We start from the raw sequence: 21,592 nt of genomic DNA on the forward strand, positions 1-21,592 counted from the left end.
AGCATCAGCAGGTGTGAGTAAGTGACCTCAGATGGAGGCTCAGTTCACAGGCAGACCTCAGAGTCCTCATGGCTAAGCCTGTGAGGGGTAGGTGCCAGCTGGGGCCAAAGACTCCCCACACTGTGCTCATAACAGGCCAAGCAAAGTGCATCAACGCGGAGCTCTTATAGGAGCGAGGGGGAGGGATGTCACCTACAGCCTTCTGGAAAGGCAGGGAGCATGCACTGTAAAGAGGTTTATACCCAGGGAGGGTTCGCTGAGGATGCTGTATCTCAGGGCCAGCGGCGTCAGAGTCCTTCTCCTCTCATCGGCACTGCTCACCTGCAGAGGAAAGGGTACTGTGGGTCTGGGGCTTCCCCACCTTGGAGCGTCTTCAAGCCCGTGGGCTGTGGGGAGGGACAGGGCACCTGTCGTGGCAAACAGTAAGTGACTCTGTTTCTCTGGAGCAGAGAACAGGTGTGTGCACAGAGGTGGGGGCGAGAGGGAGTGAGACATTCACATCCTTTATTAACAGGAACAAGAACAATGACGGCGAGCTCGTGTGGCCCTTACCAGGTGGTCAGGCCCTGTCTGACACTCGTGACAGCCTCTGGGTAGGTATTAGTGTGACTCCCATTGCATGGATGAGGGTACTGAGGCACAGACGGGTGAAGTAACTTGCCCAAGGTCGCTCATAAGCAGCGGAGCTGGGGTTTGAACTGAAAAACCAAATCTGTCTTTCCGGGTTCCTTTATACTCAAAAGACCTGTTTTCAGTACTTGGCCCGAGGCCTAGCAGCCCAGCCCTGTGGAGAAGCACCCAGAGGCTTGCTCAATGCTGCAGGAAACCCTCCTTTGAAAGAGAGGTTGGTTCACACTCTCCCTGGACAGTAAAGAGAAACTGAGCCACAACACACGGACAGAGCCCCGCTTTTTCCTGAGTCAGGCGTGGAAGGCTGACAGTTGCCAGCAACAGCAGAAGAACAAGAACATGGAGACGCTCGAGCCTTCCAGAGTCCCCAGGTTAGAGGTTGGTGACTCTGAGGCTCTTACAGGGATGGATAAGTCAACACACTTGGTCAGGACGCCTTCGCTGAGCTCAAAAATCTGGGTGTTTGCAGCAGCTCAGACACAAGGGCTCCCCTCTCTGAGGGCCTGACACCCCGGGGAGGATAAGCAAGTACATGAAAAAGAGGCTTGAAAAAAACCTGCAAACGGCCAGTAACCTTGAGCGATTCGACACCCGGTTCTATGCCTCAGAGGCCTCGGACAAGGCATGCCATGGTGGATGCCTGTGGTGCTCCTTCTAACCTTCTAGAAAGAACATCCTTGAGGGCCCAAGGCCCACAGTGAGAACACTCATCCCGAGGGCTGACGCTGGCATCGTTCCTAGCTTGCGGGAAGGGCTTTGGGGGGAGGGTGGCACTCTGCCAGGCCACAGTCAAGGGTCCAGGGGACAGCCAAAGGCCTTCCTGGACCTCATGGAATTCGAAGGCAGCTTTTCAACAGGAAGAAGTCCCTTGGAAGCACCTGACCTTGAGTCTGCGCGGGGACCCCCTATGGCAAAGGCCCTCCCCAGGGGGCAGCTCACCTTCGTGCAGGGGGGCATGGTGATGTTCAAGTGGCAGAGAATGTGCTGGGCATCCTCATACTTCATGGCCTTGCGTAGAAACGACAAGGACCCTGCTGGCTCTCGGCTGCCATCCCTCACCTGAATTCAAGCACACAAAGGCAAGACTCAGGCGTGCTATTCCAAAGGCTTCGAGATTTCTGCCTCCCAGACATAGACCCGGAGGATTCATCGGCACCTTCACCGGTATGGCCAAGCGGTTCTCCCGAAACGACTGGAACTGGAAACTCCGCTGCTGGGCAGCCTTTCTGACGGGTACCAGGTTCCCAAAGAGCTCTGCGAAAAGAGGCATTCCTTCCAGAACCTGCAGGAGGAGAAAAGCAGATGCAGCTGGTCAGGGAGACACGCTTGCCAGTCCTCTCCTGCCTCCAGCTCTGGTCTTTCCTTCCCCAGCTCATGTCTACTGCACGAGACACAGGGGCTATGCTCCGAGAAACCCCACCATTTGTTTCAAAAAAGGCTTTGTTTCCGAGGTTATAATGAGTGAGGCATGCTTTCTTGTTTCAAAGGATTTTATGATAGGCAAGCATCTTTGTATATCCCTGGGTGGTGGGTCAAGATCGCCATCTGAGAACTCTAGAACTCCACTAAAGGATTATCACAGGGCTTCCCCAGGGGAGCTGGATCTTTTTACACCTGTCCAGAAAAGTTTGGTTTATGAAAAGTGCTAAAAGGACCACATTATAGAAATCCCTACTGTGCATATAATGCTTTCAACTGAGATGTTGTCATTGGATCCATTTGACAATTGAGGAAACTGAGGCCCAAAGAGAAGAAATGCTTTGTCCAGTTAGTTCCCGAATCAGAACTAGAGGTAGGGCTCCAGAGGGCCAGCCCTGTGCCCTTGGCCCCTGCGGAAGGTTCAGAACAAACTCTGAGGCCAGACATTTGGAACGGTTCTGGCTCCTTGCACATCTTGACATGATGAATCCAGGAGTCAGGAATAGGTTCCCATCCAGTCCCCGTTCCTTTCTTCTCATGTCATTAGTCCAGCCGTCCACCCCACCTCATCGGGGCACTACCAGAACCCTGACATAGCGATTGAGGTCGTGCACTCTGAGCTCAGACTACTGCGACAAATCCTTCCTCTGCCTTTTCCTTAGTTGTGTGAACTTGGAGGGGGACTTCACCTCTCTGGGCCCGGGTTCCCCAGTCTGCCGGCAGGTGTAGCGTAAGAGCACGCCCGGTGGTGAGAACGGGCATAGAGAGGCACGGTACCTCTATGTCCCTGCTCCGAGCGACCTCGACGAAGTTCTCGTGCTGCTCCAGGGTCTTGTCCACTTTATCGTCTGTCATGCAGTAGCAGCGCAGACGCCCCTCACGGGGGTCATTCATCTTGGCGAAAATGACGAACTTGGCCATGTAGGGCACGGCAGTGAGCTCCTTGTACAGCAGAGTGGCGAAGTTCACAGCTTCGGCAGTCCGAGGACAGTCGGACAGCCAGAACCTAGACAGAGGGGGCTGATCGGAAGTGTGTCCGATGGAGAGTGTCAGCTCTGTGCCGACCGAAGGCACCTTTGCCCCCTAGTGATGGCTGCTCTGACACGCCTGCTGGTCACCGCGTGGCCTCTGTGTGCAAAGGGGCAGCTGAGGGCCCCGTCTCAGTTTCAAGCCCGGGATGGGAGGGTTGATGCATGAGGATGGGGCGTGAGTAGGGTCAGCGCGGACTCCCTTGATAGAGGGCCTGGGGTCTCTCTGGGCTGGGAGGGGCCGTGCCCTACCTGGCAGAGACGTTGGTGGTGAAGGCAGCACACTCGTTGGCATACACAAGCTTGGTGGTCCCTGTTATGTCTTCCCACTGGGCTTGGTCTGTTCCTCCTGCAACGGGAGCAAAGATGGGCTGGGGGACGGCATTCAGATGGCAGACACAGAGCTTGGCGAAATGCTAAGGGCAAAGTATGGAAGGGCAGAGCTGGGCCCCTCGGTGGGGCCCTGAGCACAGCTTTGCTCACACACTCTCCCCTTCCTCCTGGAGACTTCTCCTCTAGGGGTCAGAGGACCAGTCCACGGAGGGGGCTCTTCTCACATGGATCCCCTTTCCCTCCTTCCCTTCCAAGAGCACGACCCCTAGGGAAGCCATAGCAAAGCTGACGGCCAGCTTCACCCTCTCCCGTCTCCCTTGAATGTGGCCACAGTGAGCTGCGGCTGCCCGGAAGGTGGAACAGAGGCAAAAGGGGCGCCTCTCACCAGTGACACTGCAGAGCAGGCGCAGGCTGGTGGTGTCCCCCTCCCCGCTGTCCCTCGGGTTGTCCGTCCAGGAAGGAGGGAGTGGGATCCGAAGCCCAATGGGACGGTAGAACTTCCGGCGCCGAGGCTCCACAGTGACAATGGGGCTGAACGTGGCCTGGTTGCCCAGGAGTTTGGTGACCAGCTCATCTGGCACAGGCTGGGCCTGCGAGGCATCAAAGGTGGACCCTCAGCCTCAAGGAGCAGAGGGCCTTGTTTGCGAGGGCCAGCACACCCCCAAAAGGACAGCAGGCTGTTTACGTAGAGGGCCAAGTTTCCTGGAGGGGCTGCAGGGGACCCTCCACTGTCGGACCCTGCAGATCTGTTTTGCTGAGCACAAAGCCTGTCTCTGGGCTGAGGTCACTGCTCGGCTGTCTTTCTAGAGCCCTTTCTCCCCCTTTCCCTCCTGCATCTCATTCGAGGGATGATTTGGTCTTTGGTCCGAATTAGTAGCTCTCCAGGAACACTTGTGGAATTCCCTTGTGGCTGAATGCCCTATGCGGGGGGGGGTGGGTTCTGCAACTTAACAGGCAGCACCTGCCTTTTCCTCTCCACCCAACTTTCTTTGGAGGTTGAAGGTCACACCTCTAACTGGAATGTTAAGGCATTAGAGAAGAGTGGGGGGATGTCCTGGGGAAGAGGGTCATCCTCCTGGGGGCCTTGAATTCCTCCCATCCTTCAGGAACTCTGTCTGAGCTGGCGGGGTGGCGGTGGGGGGGCAAGAAAGAGAGTTGTGTCACCTGCAGAGCCAGCTTCACTCTCTTGGTGACAGCATTTTCTGGGAACGTGGCCTGCACCAGCGGGACCAGCCTGCTCTTCAGGAAGCCCCCTTCGGGGCCAATGGTGTCATAGTCCTGGCACAGCCGCGACATGATCACGAAGTACAAAGGGAAGTCGGTGGTGATGATGCGACAGACCCTCTTCTTCTCCAGCTCCTCCAGACTACCCAGCTCTGGAATCACACGGCACAGCGCCGCCCGCCCCCGTCACACCGGCTGCAGGCTCAGCCGCTGTATCCCCAGGACGTCCTCGTCCCTGGCTCCTGAGGTACAGCCCCTCCCCAGGCATGGGGGAGCTGGGCGCCCGCTTAGATGCCCCAGTGACCCGGAACTGGACCTGCTGGGGCCAACTCCAGTCTCTCCCCTCCCCTGACCCCAGGTGGCCCCACCCTAACTTCGCAAGTTCAAATCCCCCTTCTGAAGGAGGCTGCCCTGGGGCCGCTACCTTCGTCCATCCCGTTAAGGATCTGGTCCATATCCAGATAGCTCTCTCCGTAGCGGCTCCTGTGTTCCTTCCACACAGAGCCATTTTCACTGCGCAGCACCACGAGTTCACGGTCTCCACGGCCATGGGAGGCAAAGTGGGGGATCTCCACGATCACGGGGCTGAGGGAACGGAAGAGAGTGGGGGCAAGGGACATGGATGGGGGTGTGTGTGCCGGCAGGCAGGCAGCTAGGCACAAGGGGGAAAGGACAGGAGAAGGGGGACAGTGTGTCCCCACCTAGGGGGAGAAGAGATCCTGCAGCCAGAGCGAGGCCCACCCCAGGGGCAAGTCCTGGCAGGGGAAGAGAACTGCCTTGGGTTCCTGAGATGCTCCAAGGGCCCCCACTCACTGACGGTCCCCCGAGGAATGGCAAGCATGGGATTCCATCCCATTTCACAGGGGGCCCTCCTGCCACGGCCACAGTGGAGGCTAACCTATTAACCTATTTACCTAGACCTTGGACCTGATGCCAAGGGCCCACTGGACATCCCTGTATGTCCCCAGATGGAGGACCAAAGCTCTCTTAGCCTCGGCTGCCTCCTTTATTCACCAGTGCTGATGACATTTCCCTCAGAGGGAGGCTTCGATGATCACACGGAAAAGGGAAAGTCAACACCAAAGCATTCTGCCGGCTGTGGTGGGTGCGAGCTCGGCAGCGGGGACGGCACTGGACAACGGTGGGCAGGCAGGCCCCCAGGGCAAGACAGATAACCGTTACGGTCCATGGAGCCTGACAGGTAACCAGCTGAAGCGGAGCTCCACACTTCCCTTCAGAAAAGGAAAGGAATAGGGCCCTGAAGCCCACTGATCCTGTCCGGGGGGCGACACTGGAGCGCTGTCTTCTAGAAATGCCACTTCAGAGCTTAAAGAATTAAACCCTTGGGGGCCCCAAAGGAGCCCCGTCTTCTCAGTCCCATACGATTTGAGAGCAGTGAGCCCCACCTGTCTATGCACTCCTTGGTGTATCCGGGAGAAGGGGAGGGGAGGCCAAGGCCCTGGTTGGGGGCTCGCCTCTCCCTCTGCTTGGCGGCCAGGCTGGCTGTGAGTGGCTGCCGCGGAAGCGGCCGTGACCGACCAGCAGGACGACCAGCGGGCTGGGGACTCGTGCGGCGTACACGCACGTCCAGCGTGAGTGACCTCTCACCTTAAGAACTGGGCCCCCGTGGGTCCCAGCGCAATGATCCTGCTGGCCAGGCCCTCCTCCTCAGCCAGCGGGGGCGGCGTGCTCAGCTTCTGGGGCTTGACCAGGCGGCAGGTGATGCGAGTGGGGGCGGCGCACGTCCGGGGGGGGATCACCACCCGCAGGCCGTTGTGGCGACTCCCCCGCATGGAGCCTCCTCGGGCGTCCACCATGAAGCTCACCAGGAACCTATGGCCCAGGCAGATCCGTGTCGGGATTCTGCGCGCGCTCTGTGGCGCAGAGAGGGAGGACCCAGAACCCTGGAGGCCCGGTCACAGTGCTCACTCACCCTGTGTGGACGGGGCTGGCCACGGGGCTGATGTTGTCTGAGGTCTCTGTGGCAGGGCTGCTGGGGATGAGTGAGTCTTCGTCATATTCCTTAGACGCCTGAGGAGGAGAGGGAGGTCAGTTGTCTCATCACTTCCTGGGCCACGGGGGCTGGCTCTGCCCAGGGGTGGTGCTCCGGGCTGGGGGGCTCAGGAGCTCTCCTTGCCAGGAAGCAAGTGACCAGATGAAGGAAGTAGTCCCACACACTCACCACTGACCCTTTTGGGACAAGGCTTTCCTGGAGTTGAAAAGGAAGCCCAGACTTCATCCTACCATCATGGCTTCTCCTTGGCTCCTTTTAGGTCACACACTGCAGACCACTCCACTCTTCCCTCCAGCCACACCCCAGTGTGAAACCCGTTCTAGGGAGCTTGGTTTTCACACACCACTGGAGCCAGGCACCATCACCTACTAGCTACTTAGCTTGAGCAAGCTACTCGCAACGAAGACATTTGAGGTACAGGAGGTGACCAGAGCAGACCCTACCCTTGGGGACTTCCTGTGGCCTCATCTGCAAATGGGACAGTCCCTGCCCCTCGTGACACCACGGTGGCAGGGACTTAGGGCTGCCACGCCTGGGGACTTGCATATCACAAGGACTCACGAAAGCCAGCAGGGTCTGTGTCTGGCCCTGGTCCCTTCCAGGTTCATTCCCAACCCTGCTCTTGCTCCCAGGAGGCCTGATGCCCCTGTCCCTCTCCTTCGCTGGCCCTGTCCATCCACCCTCACACCTTGCTTCCCGCTCTCTGCAGACGGGAAGGAAGAGAAAAGGTGCTTCTTACCTGTTCCGGCTCTTCCGCTCTGATCACCACAGTCTCAGGTGTGACACAAGGGATCTTAGGGATGGCTGGTGATTCTACCCTATACGCCCAGAACATTGAGAAGTCAGAGGGATGATCCTTCTACGTGGCCCCCGCTTAGTGGGAGGCCTCACAAAACCTCTCTGTACCCTCCTAATAACCTCCCCCCACCGCCCCCCATGCAGCACCCCAAAGAGCCCACCACACAGGCAATACTATTCATCCGCTCGCACGGACCGGCCTCTTCCCCTCGCCTCAGAGCCTCTCCCCAGGGCCCAGCTGTCCTTCGAAAGCCAAGGGAGGCGGCTGCCTCCTGCCTGAAACCCTCCCTCACACTTATCTCCTGTTCCCAGCCTCAGAGCCCCTGCAGGGAGGTCCCTCGCTCCGTCTGGCTTGGACAGCTCATTCTCCAGGTGTGCGTGTGGCGACCCCACCAAATAAATGGGTCCATTCTTTATGTTGGACCAAGTCTTGTGTTTCGTCCTAGCCAGCGTGCAGTCAATACTCTTGGTGTTGAGTTCTGAGATTCCTATTTTATGCAGTAAATACTAATGGACTAACTATTCTGGGGGTTTCACTTCCTGCTGGCCCCCTGCCCTGTTGAGTAGAAGCCATGGACTAGGCCAGCAAATGTCTGTCTTTTCAGAAAACACCCAGGACTCCGTGTTTCTACAGAGCTGTCACTTTTCGATTAATTCGCCAGGACTCCCTGTGTGCTGATGGACCCACATGGGAATAACTCCCAGCACCCCCAGCGTGTGAGCTTAGCCTGGCCACCGATGTGAATGTGAGCTTTCCTCAGGGGACATTTCTGGTGGGAAACTGGAGGTGCAGGAGAGGAAGGGGCTGTGAGCAGGGGGCCGAGAGGGGGAGGCAGAAAGTTAGGAGCAGGGGCACGGAAGAGGAAGGGACACACTGCTGGACAGGCTTCTGTGTCCCTGACTGGCCATCAAGGCACAGAGCTTGCTGATTCTAAGCATCTGGCTTCCCAGTCTGACCGCCCCAGCATCTGGAGTCCCACTCCTGGGTGCCAGGGCTCGACCTGCGCATCCACCCTACGAGTACTCCTTACACTTGGTCCAGCTTCGGCACGAAGTCCAGCAGCTCCTTCTCTTCGTCTATATCCCTGGAATCCTGCCTCTCAGCCTTGGAGATGAGTTCTTCCCCTGAAACCACACAAGCTGTCGTGAGGGACCGGAGGGAGGGCTCCACTTTCTTTTTAAAAAGTGCTCTCCTGCTCCTCCTCTCAGTGCTGGTCCCTGCTGCTCCAAGGGAACCACTGACTGTGTCTTCGGCCAGGTCTGTTCCTCCAGCCCCGGGGCACGGGGCAGGGCAGCCAGCGTGCCTAACTGCTTAGTCTACGCCAGGCTTTGTGGAAGACAAAAAACAGCCCAGAAAGGACTTTCTTGGCTTGACAAGCTGCCCCGCATGGCAGCCCTCGCAGGGTACGCTGACACCAAGGAAAGATTTGATTCTATCCTTTGCCACACGGCACGCTACGAAAGGATCAGCTACGGTGGGACTGAACCCGTTCATTCTGAAGGGCTCTCGGGTTCTTGGCAATCACGGCAGCCAAAACCTCATTATTTCCTAACTCCCTTCCAAAGAGATTCAAGCTACGTCTGCAGGGCAGACTGCCTCTTTGTTTCTCTCTCCTTGCTGGGACAGGAGTGGGAGCCCTCGACCTTGCAGTGTCATTTCCTGTCACTTGGTGGTGAGTGGCCCAGGCTCTGGGATCTGGAGCTGACAGAATGGAAGAACGGCTCATGCAGTCATGATCACGGACACGGTGGCATGGGCACAGACACGGAAATGGACAGGCCGGAGCCACCCGCCTGGGCATGGATCTTACGGGTGTATATCTCCTGTTAGAGTCAAGCTCCTGGCTCCAGACTGTTAGCCATCAGAGGAGGGTGGAAAGCAGGAATGGATTAGTGAAAGCTGGGATTGTTTAGGGTGGAATGCAGTCGTGAGAAAGGGCCACAGGGAACAGAAAGTGTTTCATACCCATTATAGTTATATGAGCAGTTCCTGGAAAGCAAAGAAGAGCCAAGTTTAAGAAAGGACAGGATTGAAGTCAGTTAAATCAAGAGGCATATCATTAAAGGGGACACAACGGGGGCCTTAATCATCTCCACGACAGGGTTATATTGCCAGGGACTGGAGGGAGAATCCAGACCGACCCCACGATTTTACATCACAAGGGGTCCCCTCAGACTTCCCTGAGGAGATGGGCTTATGTGGGGGAGGAAAAAATACCACAAGCACTCTGTGGGCCACAGAAGCTGAAACTCTACTCATTCCATAAAACGGATACACTCCAAAGCTTACTGACCCACTAGGGCGTCAGAAGAGAAGCATCCTAAGAAAACATTCTTACAGAATTTAAACGAATAGCTTGTCATTGGTTCAAAGCACAAGGAAAATCTCAGGCGAAATTTTATTGCAGTTCTTTACAGTCTGAGAGTTGATCTGAATGGAATTGTACCCCATGTATCACATACATAAACACATATATTTTTTATGAAACTTCACGGAATTTCGTATTTTAATCTCCAAGATGTCAGTTGTTGCTTCTCCTCAAATTACACTAAAGGAGTATTTTTGATAACAGTCACCATCATTAAAAAGTGGTTCTCTCTGGCTTTGATACCAACTGGCAGACGGAGGGTGTGCGGCGGGGCAGGTAGCCTGAAGCCCCCAGCGAGGGAGAGCTCACCGCCCCCCCGCCCCACACTGTGCTCCCTTCAGTCTGACTTGCCCCCTTCCCCGCCCCCCTGCTTTTTGTTAATCCCAGACTTTACCTTCATCTTCAGAGACATCCAGGATCTCATCTACCGTCTCAGGGAAACTCAGCCGATGCTTGTCACTGGTTAACTAAATGGAGAAAAAGCAGAGACTAGAAGCCAGACAGAACAGTGGGCCCTTTCAGGGATCCCGCTGAATTACCGAACACTGAATTGCCGGGTTATGACTGTGGAGGCAGGAAGGAGGAGGGAAAGGAGGTTCGTCTTTGCCCTCCGCTTGACAGCTGATGTCTGGCGGGGGCACAAACGGGCACTGCCAGCTTCCCGAGGCCTCCTCTCTGCCCCCAACCCACCTTGCCCTTTGCCCCCTCGGTCCGCTCACAGCCCTAACTCTTCTCGCCACTAGGTGGCAGCACAACCTCGCGTGATGGAGAACACTCTCCCCGCGGTCCCGGCCGCACGCTGGCCTGGGGCTTCCTGCCCTGTCCCCAGAATGCGCTCCTCTTCCCTCTTCTCGGAATAACCCACATGGGTGCCCTGTCTGTCAGGCCGCGTGTGTCCGGCGGGGCGGGGCGTGTGCAGTGGAGATGCTGACGTACCACAAAACTGGGCTCATCCGTGACAACCTTGAGCACGTCTGTGACAGAAATGTAGCCCAAGCGCTTGGCTATTGCCAGAGGTGTGGTTCCATTCTGGGGAAGACAACAGAGAGATGGCGGGATCAGACAAGGAAGGGACTCCGGGGGGAAACACTGCCCTTTTTGCACAGACCACACTCCCGTTTTCCTTGCTTGGAAGGGTCTAGGTGGACATGCTGTGTGCCTCGGAGCCCAGAGCAAGGCCCCTGCGCATGTGTGAGCCCAGATAGGTGTTAGCAACCAGGCTTGCAAAGACCCGTGCAGGAGAGAGAAAAGTGATCCTTCAAATCAGCACTGAGCACGGGAGTTTTGAAATGAGAACAGGGGAAGTCTTGCCAGGACCTGCCCAGAACTGCCAAGGGGGGACCAAACCATACGGAAGGAATGGGTCCAGAAGGCACCATATGCAGTTCTGGAAGATTCTGGAATACAAACGTGAAGAGCAATGCTGCTCACTGCTCCCAGCACTGGTTCTTTGGGTGCCAGTGACTGAGCATTAAAATAGTTAAAATAACCCATACACACTTCAGTGAACTGTTCAGGCCAATCAGAAATCACAATCACCAGAAACAGGGGAGGGGAATATTTTCACTCTGATTTGAAGAGACAGAGCTGCGTGGAAGTAAATTGATGTTGAGGCTTTATTTTCCTTTTGAGTTCTCGAGTCCCAGCCACATTTCCAATCAAAGGTCCATATGTTTTCAGAGCTAGAAGTGGCCATGGGGAAGATCTAGAAAAGCCTTCATGGTGTCAGTTGAGGAAGCCCTACTCAACTATGATCACGACACCAAAGACCACCCTGAAGCCCCCAAACAGCAGGAACCCTCCAAGACGTTTGGTTGTGCTCACACGTACTATACTGACAGCAGCTTCACATAGTACGGGAAGAGTTTCAAAGGTAATATTGAAATTAAGGTAAAAGGTAAATGGTACTTCAAAGGATACCTACAGGGGCGCCTGGGTGGTTCAATTGCTTAAGTGTCTGCCTTCTGCTCAAGTTATGATCTCGGGGTTCTCGGTTCAAGTCTGCTTCTCCCTCTCTCTCTGCCCCTTCCCCCACTCATGCTCTCTCTCAAATAAATAGATAAAATTAAAAAAAAAAAAAGATAACCCACAGTTCACTAGAACCTACAGTTTGCTGCACCCTGTCCAGGCCCCAGATGGGCAGTAAGGCAAGGCTGAACCTCTGTGGTTAACAGGGGTCTCCCAGGGCCGCCCATGAGAGTGGCTTTCCAAACTGAGGAAATTGGTGTGTACTTACCGAGCTGACCTCGTTTGGGGAAGCACCATTTTTGAGAAGCAGTGTCACAATGTCTGTATGTCCTTGCTGGGCCGCCTGGTGCAAAGGACTGTATCCTTGCTGTAAAGTGAGGTGACATTTTGGCAGGATAAACTATGAGAGAAAGAACTGCCCACATACTACAGAGCTGTCTTCTAGGTGCAACCCACAAAAACATGGATTTTCCCCATTTCCACCTCAAGGGTCAAAGCTTAATGTTGTGGCAGAGCCCCAGGCACACCCAGAGTAACTCTGACTGCACCTAATTTGGCACTTAAGAAGTATAGAGGTTGGCTTTCCAGTGTTCCCATACCTTAGTTTTGGCATTGACGTCTGCCTGGTGCTGTAGCAGAAACTTCACCAGCTTGATATTTCCATAATGACTGGCCACGTGGAGTGGAGTATAACCCATCTGAAAAGCAAGCAGTGAGGATGAGTGAGCAGGGGGGCTGCCGGGCATCCCCAGAGCCACTGTGGCTGGACATTACTGCTGTCCTTAGAACGGCTCCTTAAAAGGGAGGATGGCCAGGGAAGCCCGTTGGAAGGCTGGCACCTGCCACAAGGTTGTGAGCCGTGCTGCTGGACACCACTGGCCTGGGAAGGAACAGGGCTTGGTTTCAGACAAATGAAGTCTGAGATGCCTGCGAGCGCCAAGTGTAGATGCCAAGTAGGCGACTGGAAAACGGACCCTGAGCCCCATGAGGAGGTCTAGGTGAGAAGACGCCCATGTGAGGTGGAAATCCCGGACAAGAATGAGCGTAGAGAGAAAAAGCGGGGCCCACAATCCAAGGCAGCATGTAGAGGGAGAGACAGAGAAGAGGTGTGAGGAGGCAGGGACAGAGAAGAGCTGTGAGGAGGCAGCAGGCAAAGCTGGGGAGCAACAGGTAACAGGAGACAGGGGACATCAGTCCAGAGGGAGAGAGCTGCCATCGGGCTGTATGCTGGGGAGGGGGTCCGGGGGGGACACACAGTCGCACAGAGGTTGTTGCCGACCCGGACAAGAGCATACTTATTTCCACTAGAAAGGTGAGATCCCGCTGTCCAAAAACCCCACAAAGCCTGTCCAGGTTACTGAGTTGTAATGGAATGGAATTTATAGGAACTGGTCATTGCCTAAAACAAGCAGCTTCGGGGCATTTACTGACTGACTGGAGCTCAGGTTGCGAAGGAGCTCATTTTGAAGGAATCCGTTCTGCTGAATGGTTGGGTGCTTCCCTAAGAGCTGACAAGCCAAGGTTCCCTGAGCCCTTATGTCCTAAGTGTCCCCAGGTTGCTGGTGCCAGATCCCAGAAACCATCTTGAAACAGACCCTGAGACCCCAATTCTAACTCACAGCGTAGGATCTCTCATGTGGGACCCCAAAAGACCACAAAAGCCTCTAAGATCCAGCATGTTGTGGGGTTTTAAGCAGATTCCTAGGGAAGCTGTGGAGAGTTGGGAATCAAGGAGCTGCTAGATCTTTCTCAAAGAGACTTCAGCATCACATGGTTGACCCGCAGGCCCTCCCAGTCTCCTACTGTCCCCTCCACACTGGACGGAGGGTCCTCCAGGCGGGGTCCCCACTCCGCACTGTGTGTTGTGCATTCCGTTATCCTCAGCTGCCCCACAGAGCTCCTCACACAAAGAAGTGGTTCACAAAGAGTCAAACTCCCATTTAACTAACTGCTAGAATAAAAGGCACTGAATTTCCAAGCGAATCCATGCAAGCCTGACATTTTGACCCACTGTTCATGTAGGACAGGTCAAAGAATCATGATTAAATGTTCCTCTTAGTTTCTCACTATAGAGGTTCAAAGGTCTAAGCAAACTTCGGAGTTCCCCACCGGAAAGTAAGATCACTGGGATCGGTGTCTCCAGCCTTCACTGCCACCCTGGGAAGTGGCAGAGAAGAATGGGCTGCTGAGCCCTTGGGGTCTCAAAGCTCTGTGAACAGGCCGCCCCTGATGCGGAAGGGAGGCTGGCGCCAGGCAGGATGAGGGGCACGCACGGGGGCGGGGGTCAGGGAGGGCAAGCCCACGGGGACATAGCATGAGCTGGCTGCCTTACCCGGGTGGTGGCGTCCACTGTGACACCGTGTTTGATTAGCACATCTGCCACTGGAACGTGGCCTTCTTGTGCTACCAGATGGAGGGGGGTGAGTCCACTCTGGAAAGAAAAAGAAGTTCATCACCTTGTGTCCAGTAAAGGATCCTGGGCCACCGTGGAAGAGCACTGAGGCTAGGACCTCAACACAGCTGTGTGGCCCCCAAACAGCTGTGTGACCTGGGACGGAGCTCTTCCGGCTCTGGGCTACATATCCTTATCTTTAAAAATGAGGCGGTTTAGCTAAATTAGAGGTCAGCAACGTTTTCTGCTGAGGGCCAGATGGTCAATATTCTAGGCTTAGGGCTCTCTCACAACTACCCAACTCTGCCAGTGATAGTGAGAAAGCAGCTATGGCCAACAGGAAAGCAGGCACGGCTATGTTCTGATAAAACTTTATTTACACCAACAAGTGGAGGGCCAGTTTTGGCCCACGGGCCCTCATCCGCTGACCTTTGAACTAGATAAACTTTATGGAACTTTCCATTTATAACATTCCCTACTTCCCTGATTTGAGATGAGCTCCAGACCCAGCTTTCCTTATCTAGAAAATAGAGGCTATCCCTGCCCTATAAGGTCCACGTGAGAAAACACAGATAAAACACACTGGAAAGCACAATGTGCCATTTAAATGTGACTAGCCCCTCACAGCCCACGCCGCACTGTCACAGAACGGGTGATCCCGCCAACACTGACAACACCAGACTCTTGGGAGTTCTCACACACCTTTCTCAGGAGGATAAAGATGCACCAGAGACAAGGCCCGAAACGTGCACACTCACACCAGAATGTCTCTCCCCTGCACCCTGCTCGATACACTCCCCTCATGATGAGGCAAACAGAGCTATGATATTCTTCAGTCAGAGGCAGGGGGCAGGACCCGTCCCCTCTCCAGAGACTCCCCTCGCCCTCCTCGGCCCTCTGCACGTTCCCACCGGCCACCCAGAGGCCTGTGAGCAGGAGCCCTCCACAGCTGAGGCCTGCGCAGCCAGGTGGGTGGCAGGGAAGAGTCCTACCTCAGTCACAAGTCTCTGGGCGCCCTGCCTGACTCTTAGGATAACATGATAATTCGCCCCGTGTGAGGTGGCGTGAGGATGAGTGAGGGTGTCTCCAGTGTGGGGAATCGCCATCACCCTCACGGCTCCTCACAGAGCCTGCATGAAACGGCACGGCGCAAGCAAGAAACCAAGCACCAAATCCAACGTCACAGTCCGCCCTGACAGTTCCCTCCGGAGGGTCGCCTGTCCAAACCTGTGCAGAAAGAGCTAATGGATCTACAGGGTTTTAACAGATCTGCTTACCCTTAAAATGCCTGCCTTCTGAAACCGTTCCCTTATCATCTAAAGAAATGTCTCTTCATATTGGTTCATGATACGCAGTGTCCAGAATGGGCCAATTCAGAGGTGGCAGATTAGCAGTTGATGGGGACTGAGGGGTTTGGGGGAAATGGGGAGTGGCTGCCAACGGGCAATGAGGCTTCTTTGTGGGGTGATGAAAATGTTCTGGAACTAGATAGTGGTGATGACGGCCTGATTCTGAAATATGTTAAAAACCACCGAACAAGACAGGTCAAAAGGATGAATTTTATTGTGTGTAAATTATATTTCAATAAAAACATTCTTTTAAAAAAATAAGTGATTTTTGGTCTTTCTAGGGTCTCACATTCCTTTGAGAAGCTGAGAAAAACGAGACGAGCTCATCTAGGAAAATGCTTGTGCGCCCCGTCCTTCCAAAATGCTGTGCACAGTCTTGGAAGGACCCGTACTCCCCCACCAACAGTCCCTGGGGTGGGAACTGCTAGTTTAGCATATGGGTGGGCACTTAAAAATATTCCCCCACAGAAAAAGAATATTTAGTACCAAAAAAAAAAAAAATGAAGAATATTTAGTTCCAGATTACTTACTATATTCCTGGGTAGACACTGGCCTCTATCTGGGGAAGTGTACTATGGATTTTAACAGTAATCTTTTTGCAGACCCTTGAGTCAATCTATCTAGAAAAGGCTCTGGTATCAGGTAAGTTGGGGGTCATGCAACCTGGGAAGTGAGCAACCTTCCTGACCCCGTATATTCATTTATAAAACTGAGATAAAGCCTACACAGGCTTGTTGTAAGGATTATGCACACACACACGCATGCGCACACACACACACACACCACTTAACTCAGAACCTGAGCGCACAGTAGGTGCTCAATATTCAGAGAGAACATCTGGTTAGCGACTACAAGGACATTACCGAGACAACAGGGTCAATCTGGGATGCCGTGTTTACCTTGTTCCCCAGATTGCCATTGGCTTGTTTCGAAAGTAGAAGAGCCACCATCTCTGCGTGACCCTCCTGGGCGGCCAGGTGGAGGGGGGTCACGCCTTGCACCGACTCGGCGTTCGCCGACCCCCCATACTGCAGCAGACTGCGGGCCACCTCCATCTGGTTCTGCTTGGCTGCAATGTGCAAAGGGGTGTAGCCATTCTGCAACAGAAGCAGCACCGGGAGGCAGGTTACAAGCATGCTGGGTGGACAAGAATGAGCGCACACCTGAAATGTTCCCTCCTCGGAGGAAGGGCGAGGCCAGCTTCTTGGCCGGCTGGACACCCGTGGAGCAGAGCTGGCGTCACCAAGGAGAGCAGTTAAAGTCAACCAACCAACCAACCAACCAAATCCCTTTGATTCAGAGACCCTCTTCAGGGAATCCACACCCCCCTCCCCAGCCAGCAAATGTCTTGGGCCTCCCCTCACCCCGTTTTCTGTGTTCAAGCTCCGACAGACTGCTCTGAAGGTCGTGCTCTGGTACCAGAAAAGCTAGGACTCGAGCAGGCAGCTCAGAGAAGAAATGGAAGTCTGGGCAAGTCGATGAAAGGCTCTTGTCTGCAAGAACCATTGCCCACCCTCCCCGCACCCCGGCACCCTGCCCTAGACATTTCAGGAAGGAAATGGATCAGAACCCTCTTCTCTCCCTGTGCAACGGGCCCCAGGCTCCCCCTGGGCTTGCGGGCCGGGGCTGCTAGTTTAAGGACAGGTGTCCCCAGCAAGGAACCCGAGACTCTGGCATCAGCCCTCTTTCCGCGCTAACTAGCTGGGTGACTGGAGAGCCAGTGACCTCCAGACATCCTTCTGTCTTTTTAAAAGGCATTGAAAGCGGATAATGACATCAGACTTGTTCTTTTCTTGCAACTGTTGGATGGATAAAATAGGATAGTCTATGTGAAGGTGCCTTCCAAAATAAAGTTATAAAAGTAATAAACCTGCGTATGGTTTTGCTGTGAACTGGTTTACAAGACGTCCGAGGCCATGACAAGATGAAGGAGCCTGGCCCAGAGTAAATGACTATGACACCACATACTGTTTATTCAGCCGCCCCCTGCCCCGGTAGGAAGATTTTTCCAGTGAAGGAAGCAGTACATGGGTTTACATTCTAGGGAAAGCTCCTCGTCCTGCTGCAGACAGATGAAGCTGCTTTGGTCATCACTGTTGAAAAGCCCTTTTGCCTACGTGGTTCCTCATACAGCAAGTAGGGCAGGCATTTTTATTATTATCTCATTTTGTGGCTAAAGAGGTCAACTCTTGGCAAGGTTAAGTACATTACTTAACGTCACCTAGTAAATGAACAATAGGAAACCCACGCAGGCCTTCAGATCCCAGAGCTGAGGCTCTTTCGGCGGGAAGAGTGCTTCTCAAACCACAATGTGGACACAACACACTTGAGATCTTGCTCAAACATAGATTCTGACTCAGAAGTTCTAGGGAGGCCCCAAATTCTGCATTTCTCACAAGTTTCCAGGGGAGGCTGAGGCTGCTGTACCAGGGACCACATTTTGGCCACTGCTAACATTCAGGCCTAGAAGAGAGGCCAGGCCTGAGGACCTCTGAGCAGGACTCACGACTTTCAAAAGCACATGCCGGCCAATCCCAGAGCTCATGACATGAGACATTTAGTCTCCCCACCTTGACAGGCATTCTCCCGGTTACCCCAGAGAACCGAACCTCCCCGCCAACCTCTGTCAGACCGTGCAAACCAACGTTTCTGATTCTTCCAGGATCACTGATCGGGAATAGGAAAGAGGAAAAAAGGGGTCTGACAGTATAGGAACATTTCAGCTTTATAGCATCAGAGGACAGGGGAAGAGCCACTCAAAAAGTGCATTTCGTGGGGAAATGGAAAGTTGTTAATTTACCCAAAGAATTAAATTGAATAAAAAAAAAATTTCCTTTGAATAATTATGTAACCTCATTCGAGTGTTCCTTTAAAAAAAAATAAGAATACATTCTTTTTCAGCTGTGTTCCCATAACGAGATCAACATTTTATTTCTAATGTTCACTACATAAAATAATGTTTGAATTGTATCAACAGAGAGCAAAGAAAGAGGTGTGTCTGGCTGGCTGGAACCCGAGATTTGGAGCCCTCCCCAAAAGGAGGTCACTCTCTCTGTAAGGGAAGCATCAGCAAATGCCTGCTTCAGTGCTGTCCACAGGAGGAACTGGGGGCGGGGGTAGCTGAAGCTCTAGCCGGTGCCCAGTCTGTAGCAAGCATCCACAGCACGAAAGCAATGGTTATTCGGACCTGTTTTGACAAAGGGAGGACCTGGAGCAAGTGGCAGGAGCCTCAAGGCAGCATAATCAGCAGTCCAGGTCCCTTGGGCAGCTGTGGGTGTCCACACTGGCAAAAGCAGCAGCCAGTCCTGGCAAGGTGACCCTGGGTTAAAACTGACATACAGAAGCAGCTGGTGGTCTCAGAACAGAGACTACCCCCTCTGCACTTCCCTAAAAGCAGGATTAAAGGGAAAGAATGACCTTCTGTAGGTGACAAGGACAAGGGCAACTGGGCAGAGAGGTTAGGGAGAGCTGTGTGCCCTGAAAAGGTCTACTTCCCCAAGGAAATGAGCTCATCCTGAAGCATGCATGCTGGAAAGAAATCTGCCTAAATGTTAAAACATTAGCATCAGAATTAGAAGGGGGAGGGTTTGGTTTGGGTGCACGCAGATTTGCATGTGAAATTCTACAAAATTGCCAGACTCCTTGGGAAACTATTTTTTGCCATGGAAACAAACCCCATCTGTACAAGGTTTGTACTCGGAGAAGGTTCTCTTTAAATACCATGAACCTGGCTCCAGTTTCTTTTATATAAGGAGGGGGGTGAGGAGGCGGGGAGTCCGGCTCTTTATTTTTAGAGGCAGGAGTAAGCCACATCTTAGCAGGGCCTCGTGCTCTCTCTACACAGTGACGTGGGCTTGCTACAACCGCGGGGACAGGAGCCCAAGGAGACAGAGGTATCTGGGAGACGCTGTGTCTCCGGCAGAGTGATGCTGGAAAATTCAGATGAGCGTCCGTTTTGAGGAGGGAAGACAAACTGAAGGCCCGAGCTGATTTCCCCCCTCGACTTGGGCTGTGTTCCCACTGAAGTCAGCAGGTGTCAGCTGTCATCACACACCAACACCCCCCATCCCACCCCCCCACCCCTGCCCCAGGCTCCCCCTGCCACAAGGCTGAGCGCTGGGGTGCGCTCTCCCTGAAATTATGCTGGTTTTCTGAGTCTTGGCTGCCCTGTAGGGAGCTCCCCAAGCAAGGGCTGGGATCATGGGGATGTCCTTTTTGTCTGAGTTCTGCCTTCTCCTCTCCCCCTTCCTCCCCTGCTGGCCATCAGCCCCCTCCCCTCACAGACTAACTCAGCCCAGTCTCTGGTCCCATACAGGGCAGCCTGTCCCCCAAAATGATCCCCATGTCCAGCTTTATCCCTTCACCTTTTACTAGGGTCCTGCCCCCCAAATCTGATCTTACATAAGCAAGCCCAGTCAACTCCCTTTACTTGGTTCCCTTGAGAGGCAATGAACCTGCTCCCCGAGGCAGCGTCCTTCATAGGCGAGCACACCAGCCTAATGTCTACCAAGTCATATATACATGGGTGTGCCTTGTTACAAAAACACCTCGATTTCCAAGTCTGAACTCATACAGGAAATGCATTTGGGGGTGACTATTCCCACTTGAAACAGGTCCCCCTGCTTCAAAGTTCTGGCAGGTTCCCCCTGGCTACTTCTCAGACTGGGGCCATTGTGCTGCCAGCACCAAATGGAGTCCAAACCTGAGAGCAGGGCCTGCCGGCCCCGGAGATGCCTGGACACGCTGACCTTGGACAGCCAGCTGCCAGGACTCGGCTGACAGAGCTCGGCTCACATGCCGTGGTTTGGGGAACCCATCTGTTGTGTCACACGAATCCCACCTCTGTGAGGTAACCTGTTGCTGAGAAGTGTTACCCACATCCCACCCCGCTCCCCGTCTCCAAATAGCAGCAGTTACTGCAGGTAACGTTTGTGGGAAGGAGGCGAGATCTCAGAGGTAGAAATAAAAGCAAAACATGAAAGCCCTCCGGCCACTCCTGGAACAGCCATTTCCGATGAGGGCGGCGGCAGCGGGGGCCTGCCCTGCAGGGGCCCCAGGCTCGGAGCAGGTCTGGGGCTGGAGCCCCCGGCATGTGGACCGGGGCCGGGCTTACCCAAGCCGGGCTGTGCGGGGAGCCGCCCCGGGGAAGCAACAGCCGGACGATGTCCAGGTGGTTGTGATGGACGGCCACGTGCAGGGGGGTCAAGCCATTCTGCAGGGACAAGACCACAGAGACAACAGCGTTCGCTCAGCTGGCTTTCCACGTTCCCGCCGGTTATCGGCAGCACTGTCCGGGGCTCTGTATATATTTTTTTCTACACCGTACGATCTGGTTAGAAGTCCTTCCAAACCCAGTCTTGATCTGGGGGCCCCCGCCTTGTTCTGCACGGCTTGGGTCGGGGGGAGCAGCACCACCCACACCCCCGCTCAGAGAAGGCCACCAGGCTTTTCTAAGAGCACCAGACCTTTGTCAGAAAGACGGTCCTGCCACAGCCCCTTCCCCACAGAGGGTCCCCCATTCAGAAGACGGACACAAGAGGCAGAAGCCATGGAGTGTACCCTTCGCTCTGGCCTCGGAGCTGAGAGAGGGAGAGAAGTTCAAACTCACTTTTCCCGCAGCGTTGGGGTGTGCGTCCCGTTCCAGCAGCAGCTCGGCCACTCTAACCTTCCCATACTTAGCTGCCACATGGAGAGGGGTAAATCCTTTCTGAGGAGAAACACAGGCCGTCAGAACGGGGGTGGGGAGGCGAGAACGCTGCCCCCACAGAGAGCAAGAGCCCGTGGCAAAGGAGACATCCCACCCTCACCGGCATGGAGACACCAAGCACGTAAAGGCCACCACAATCTCTCCCAGAGGCCGAGGCCCCAGAAATCAGCAGATTTCCTCTCCCACCTACCACCCGCATGGCTAGTGATGACCCATAAAACCACCTTGTGTTGTTATTCCACTGCTAGCTAGTGGAGGGCAAGGGCTGAGTCTTAGTCCTTCTCATATTCTGGAACCTGATTTGTCTAGAGCTAAAAGCTGGCCCATGATAAAGGGATGAAGGCTTGGTGGGTGGATGAGG

At 54.3% G+C, this 21,592-nt stretch overlaps 1 protein-coding gene across 11 annotated transcripts in view; it reads right to left on the minus strand.

Moving 5' to 3' along the window:
- The window catches only part of ANK1 (ankyrin 1), a 204,235-nt gene that overhangs the window by 32,177 nt on the left and 150,466 nt on the right, over positions 1 to 21,592 (minus strand). For 9 of the 11 annotated variants that reach the window (XM_047717186.1, XM_047717181.1, XM_047717180.1 and 6 more), the window contains exons 15-35: positions 21,133 to 21,231; positions 20,638 to 20,736; positions 16,424 to 16,621; positions 14,116 to 14,214; positions 12,383 to 12,481; positions 12,052 to 12,150; positions 10,752 to 10,844; positions 10,210 to 10,282; positions 9,413 to 9,436; positions 8,478 to 8,571; positions 7,388 to 7,466; positions 6,568 to 6,665; positions 6,243 to 6,467; positions 5,059 to 5,219; positions 4,575 to 4,786; positions 3,796 to 4,000; positions 3,330 to 3,426; positions 2,827 to 3,055; positions 1,787 to 1,912; positions 1,570 to 1,689; positions 243 to 321 (exon numbers count right to left, since the gene is read on the minus strand). In XM_047717186.1, coding sequence (XP_047573142.1) covers positions 243 to 321; positions 1,570 to 1,689; positions 1,787 to 1,912; positions 2,827 to 3,055; positions 3,330 to 3,426; positions 3,796 to 4,000; positions 4,575 to 4,786; positions 5,059 to 5,219; positions 6,243 to 6,467; positions 6,568 to 6,665; positions 7,388 to 7,466; positions 8,478 to 8,571; positions 9,413 to 9,436; positions 10,210 to 10,282; positions 10,752 to 10,844; positions 12,052 to 12,150; positions 12,383 to 12,481; positions 14,116 to 14,214; positions 16,424 to 16,621; positions 20,638 to 20,736; positions 21,133 to 21,231 — 2,608 coding nt within the window. The remainder of the gene's footprint in view (positions 1 to 242; positions 322 to 1,569; positions 1,690 to 1,786; positions 1,913 to 2,826; positions 3,056 to 3,329; positions 3,427 to 3,795; positions 4,001 to 4,574; positions 4,787 to 5,058; positions 5,220 to 6,242; positions 6,468 to 6,567; positions 6,666 to 7,387; positions 7,467 to 8,477; positions 8,572 to 9,412; positions 9,437 to 10,209; positions 10,283 to 10,751; positions 10,845 to 12,051; positions 12,151 to 12,382; positions 12,482 to 14,115; positions 14,215 to 16,423; positions 16,622 to 20,637; positions 20,737 to 21,132; positions 21,232 to 21,592) is intronic. The other 2 variants (XM_047717184.1, XM_047717188.1) reach the window with 1 other exon arrangement.

This window comes from Lutra lutra, chromosome 2 (assembly GCF_902655055.1).
Source record: "Lutra lutra chromosome 2, mLutLut1.2, whole genome shotgun sequence".
Lineage (NCBI taxonomy): Eukaryota > Metazoa > Chordata > Mammalia > Carnivora > Mustelidae > Lutra > Lutra lutra.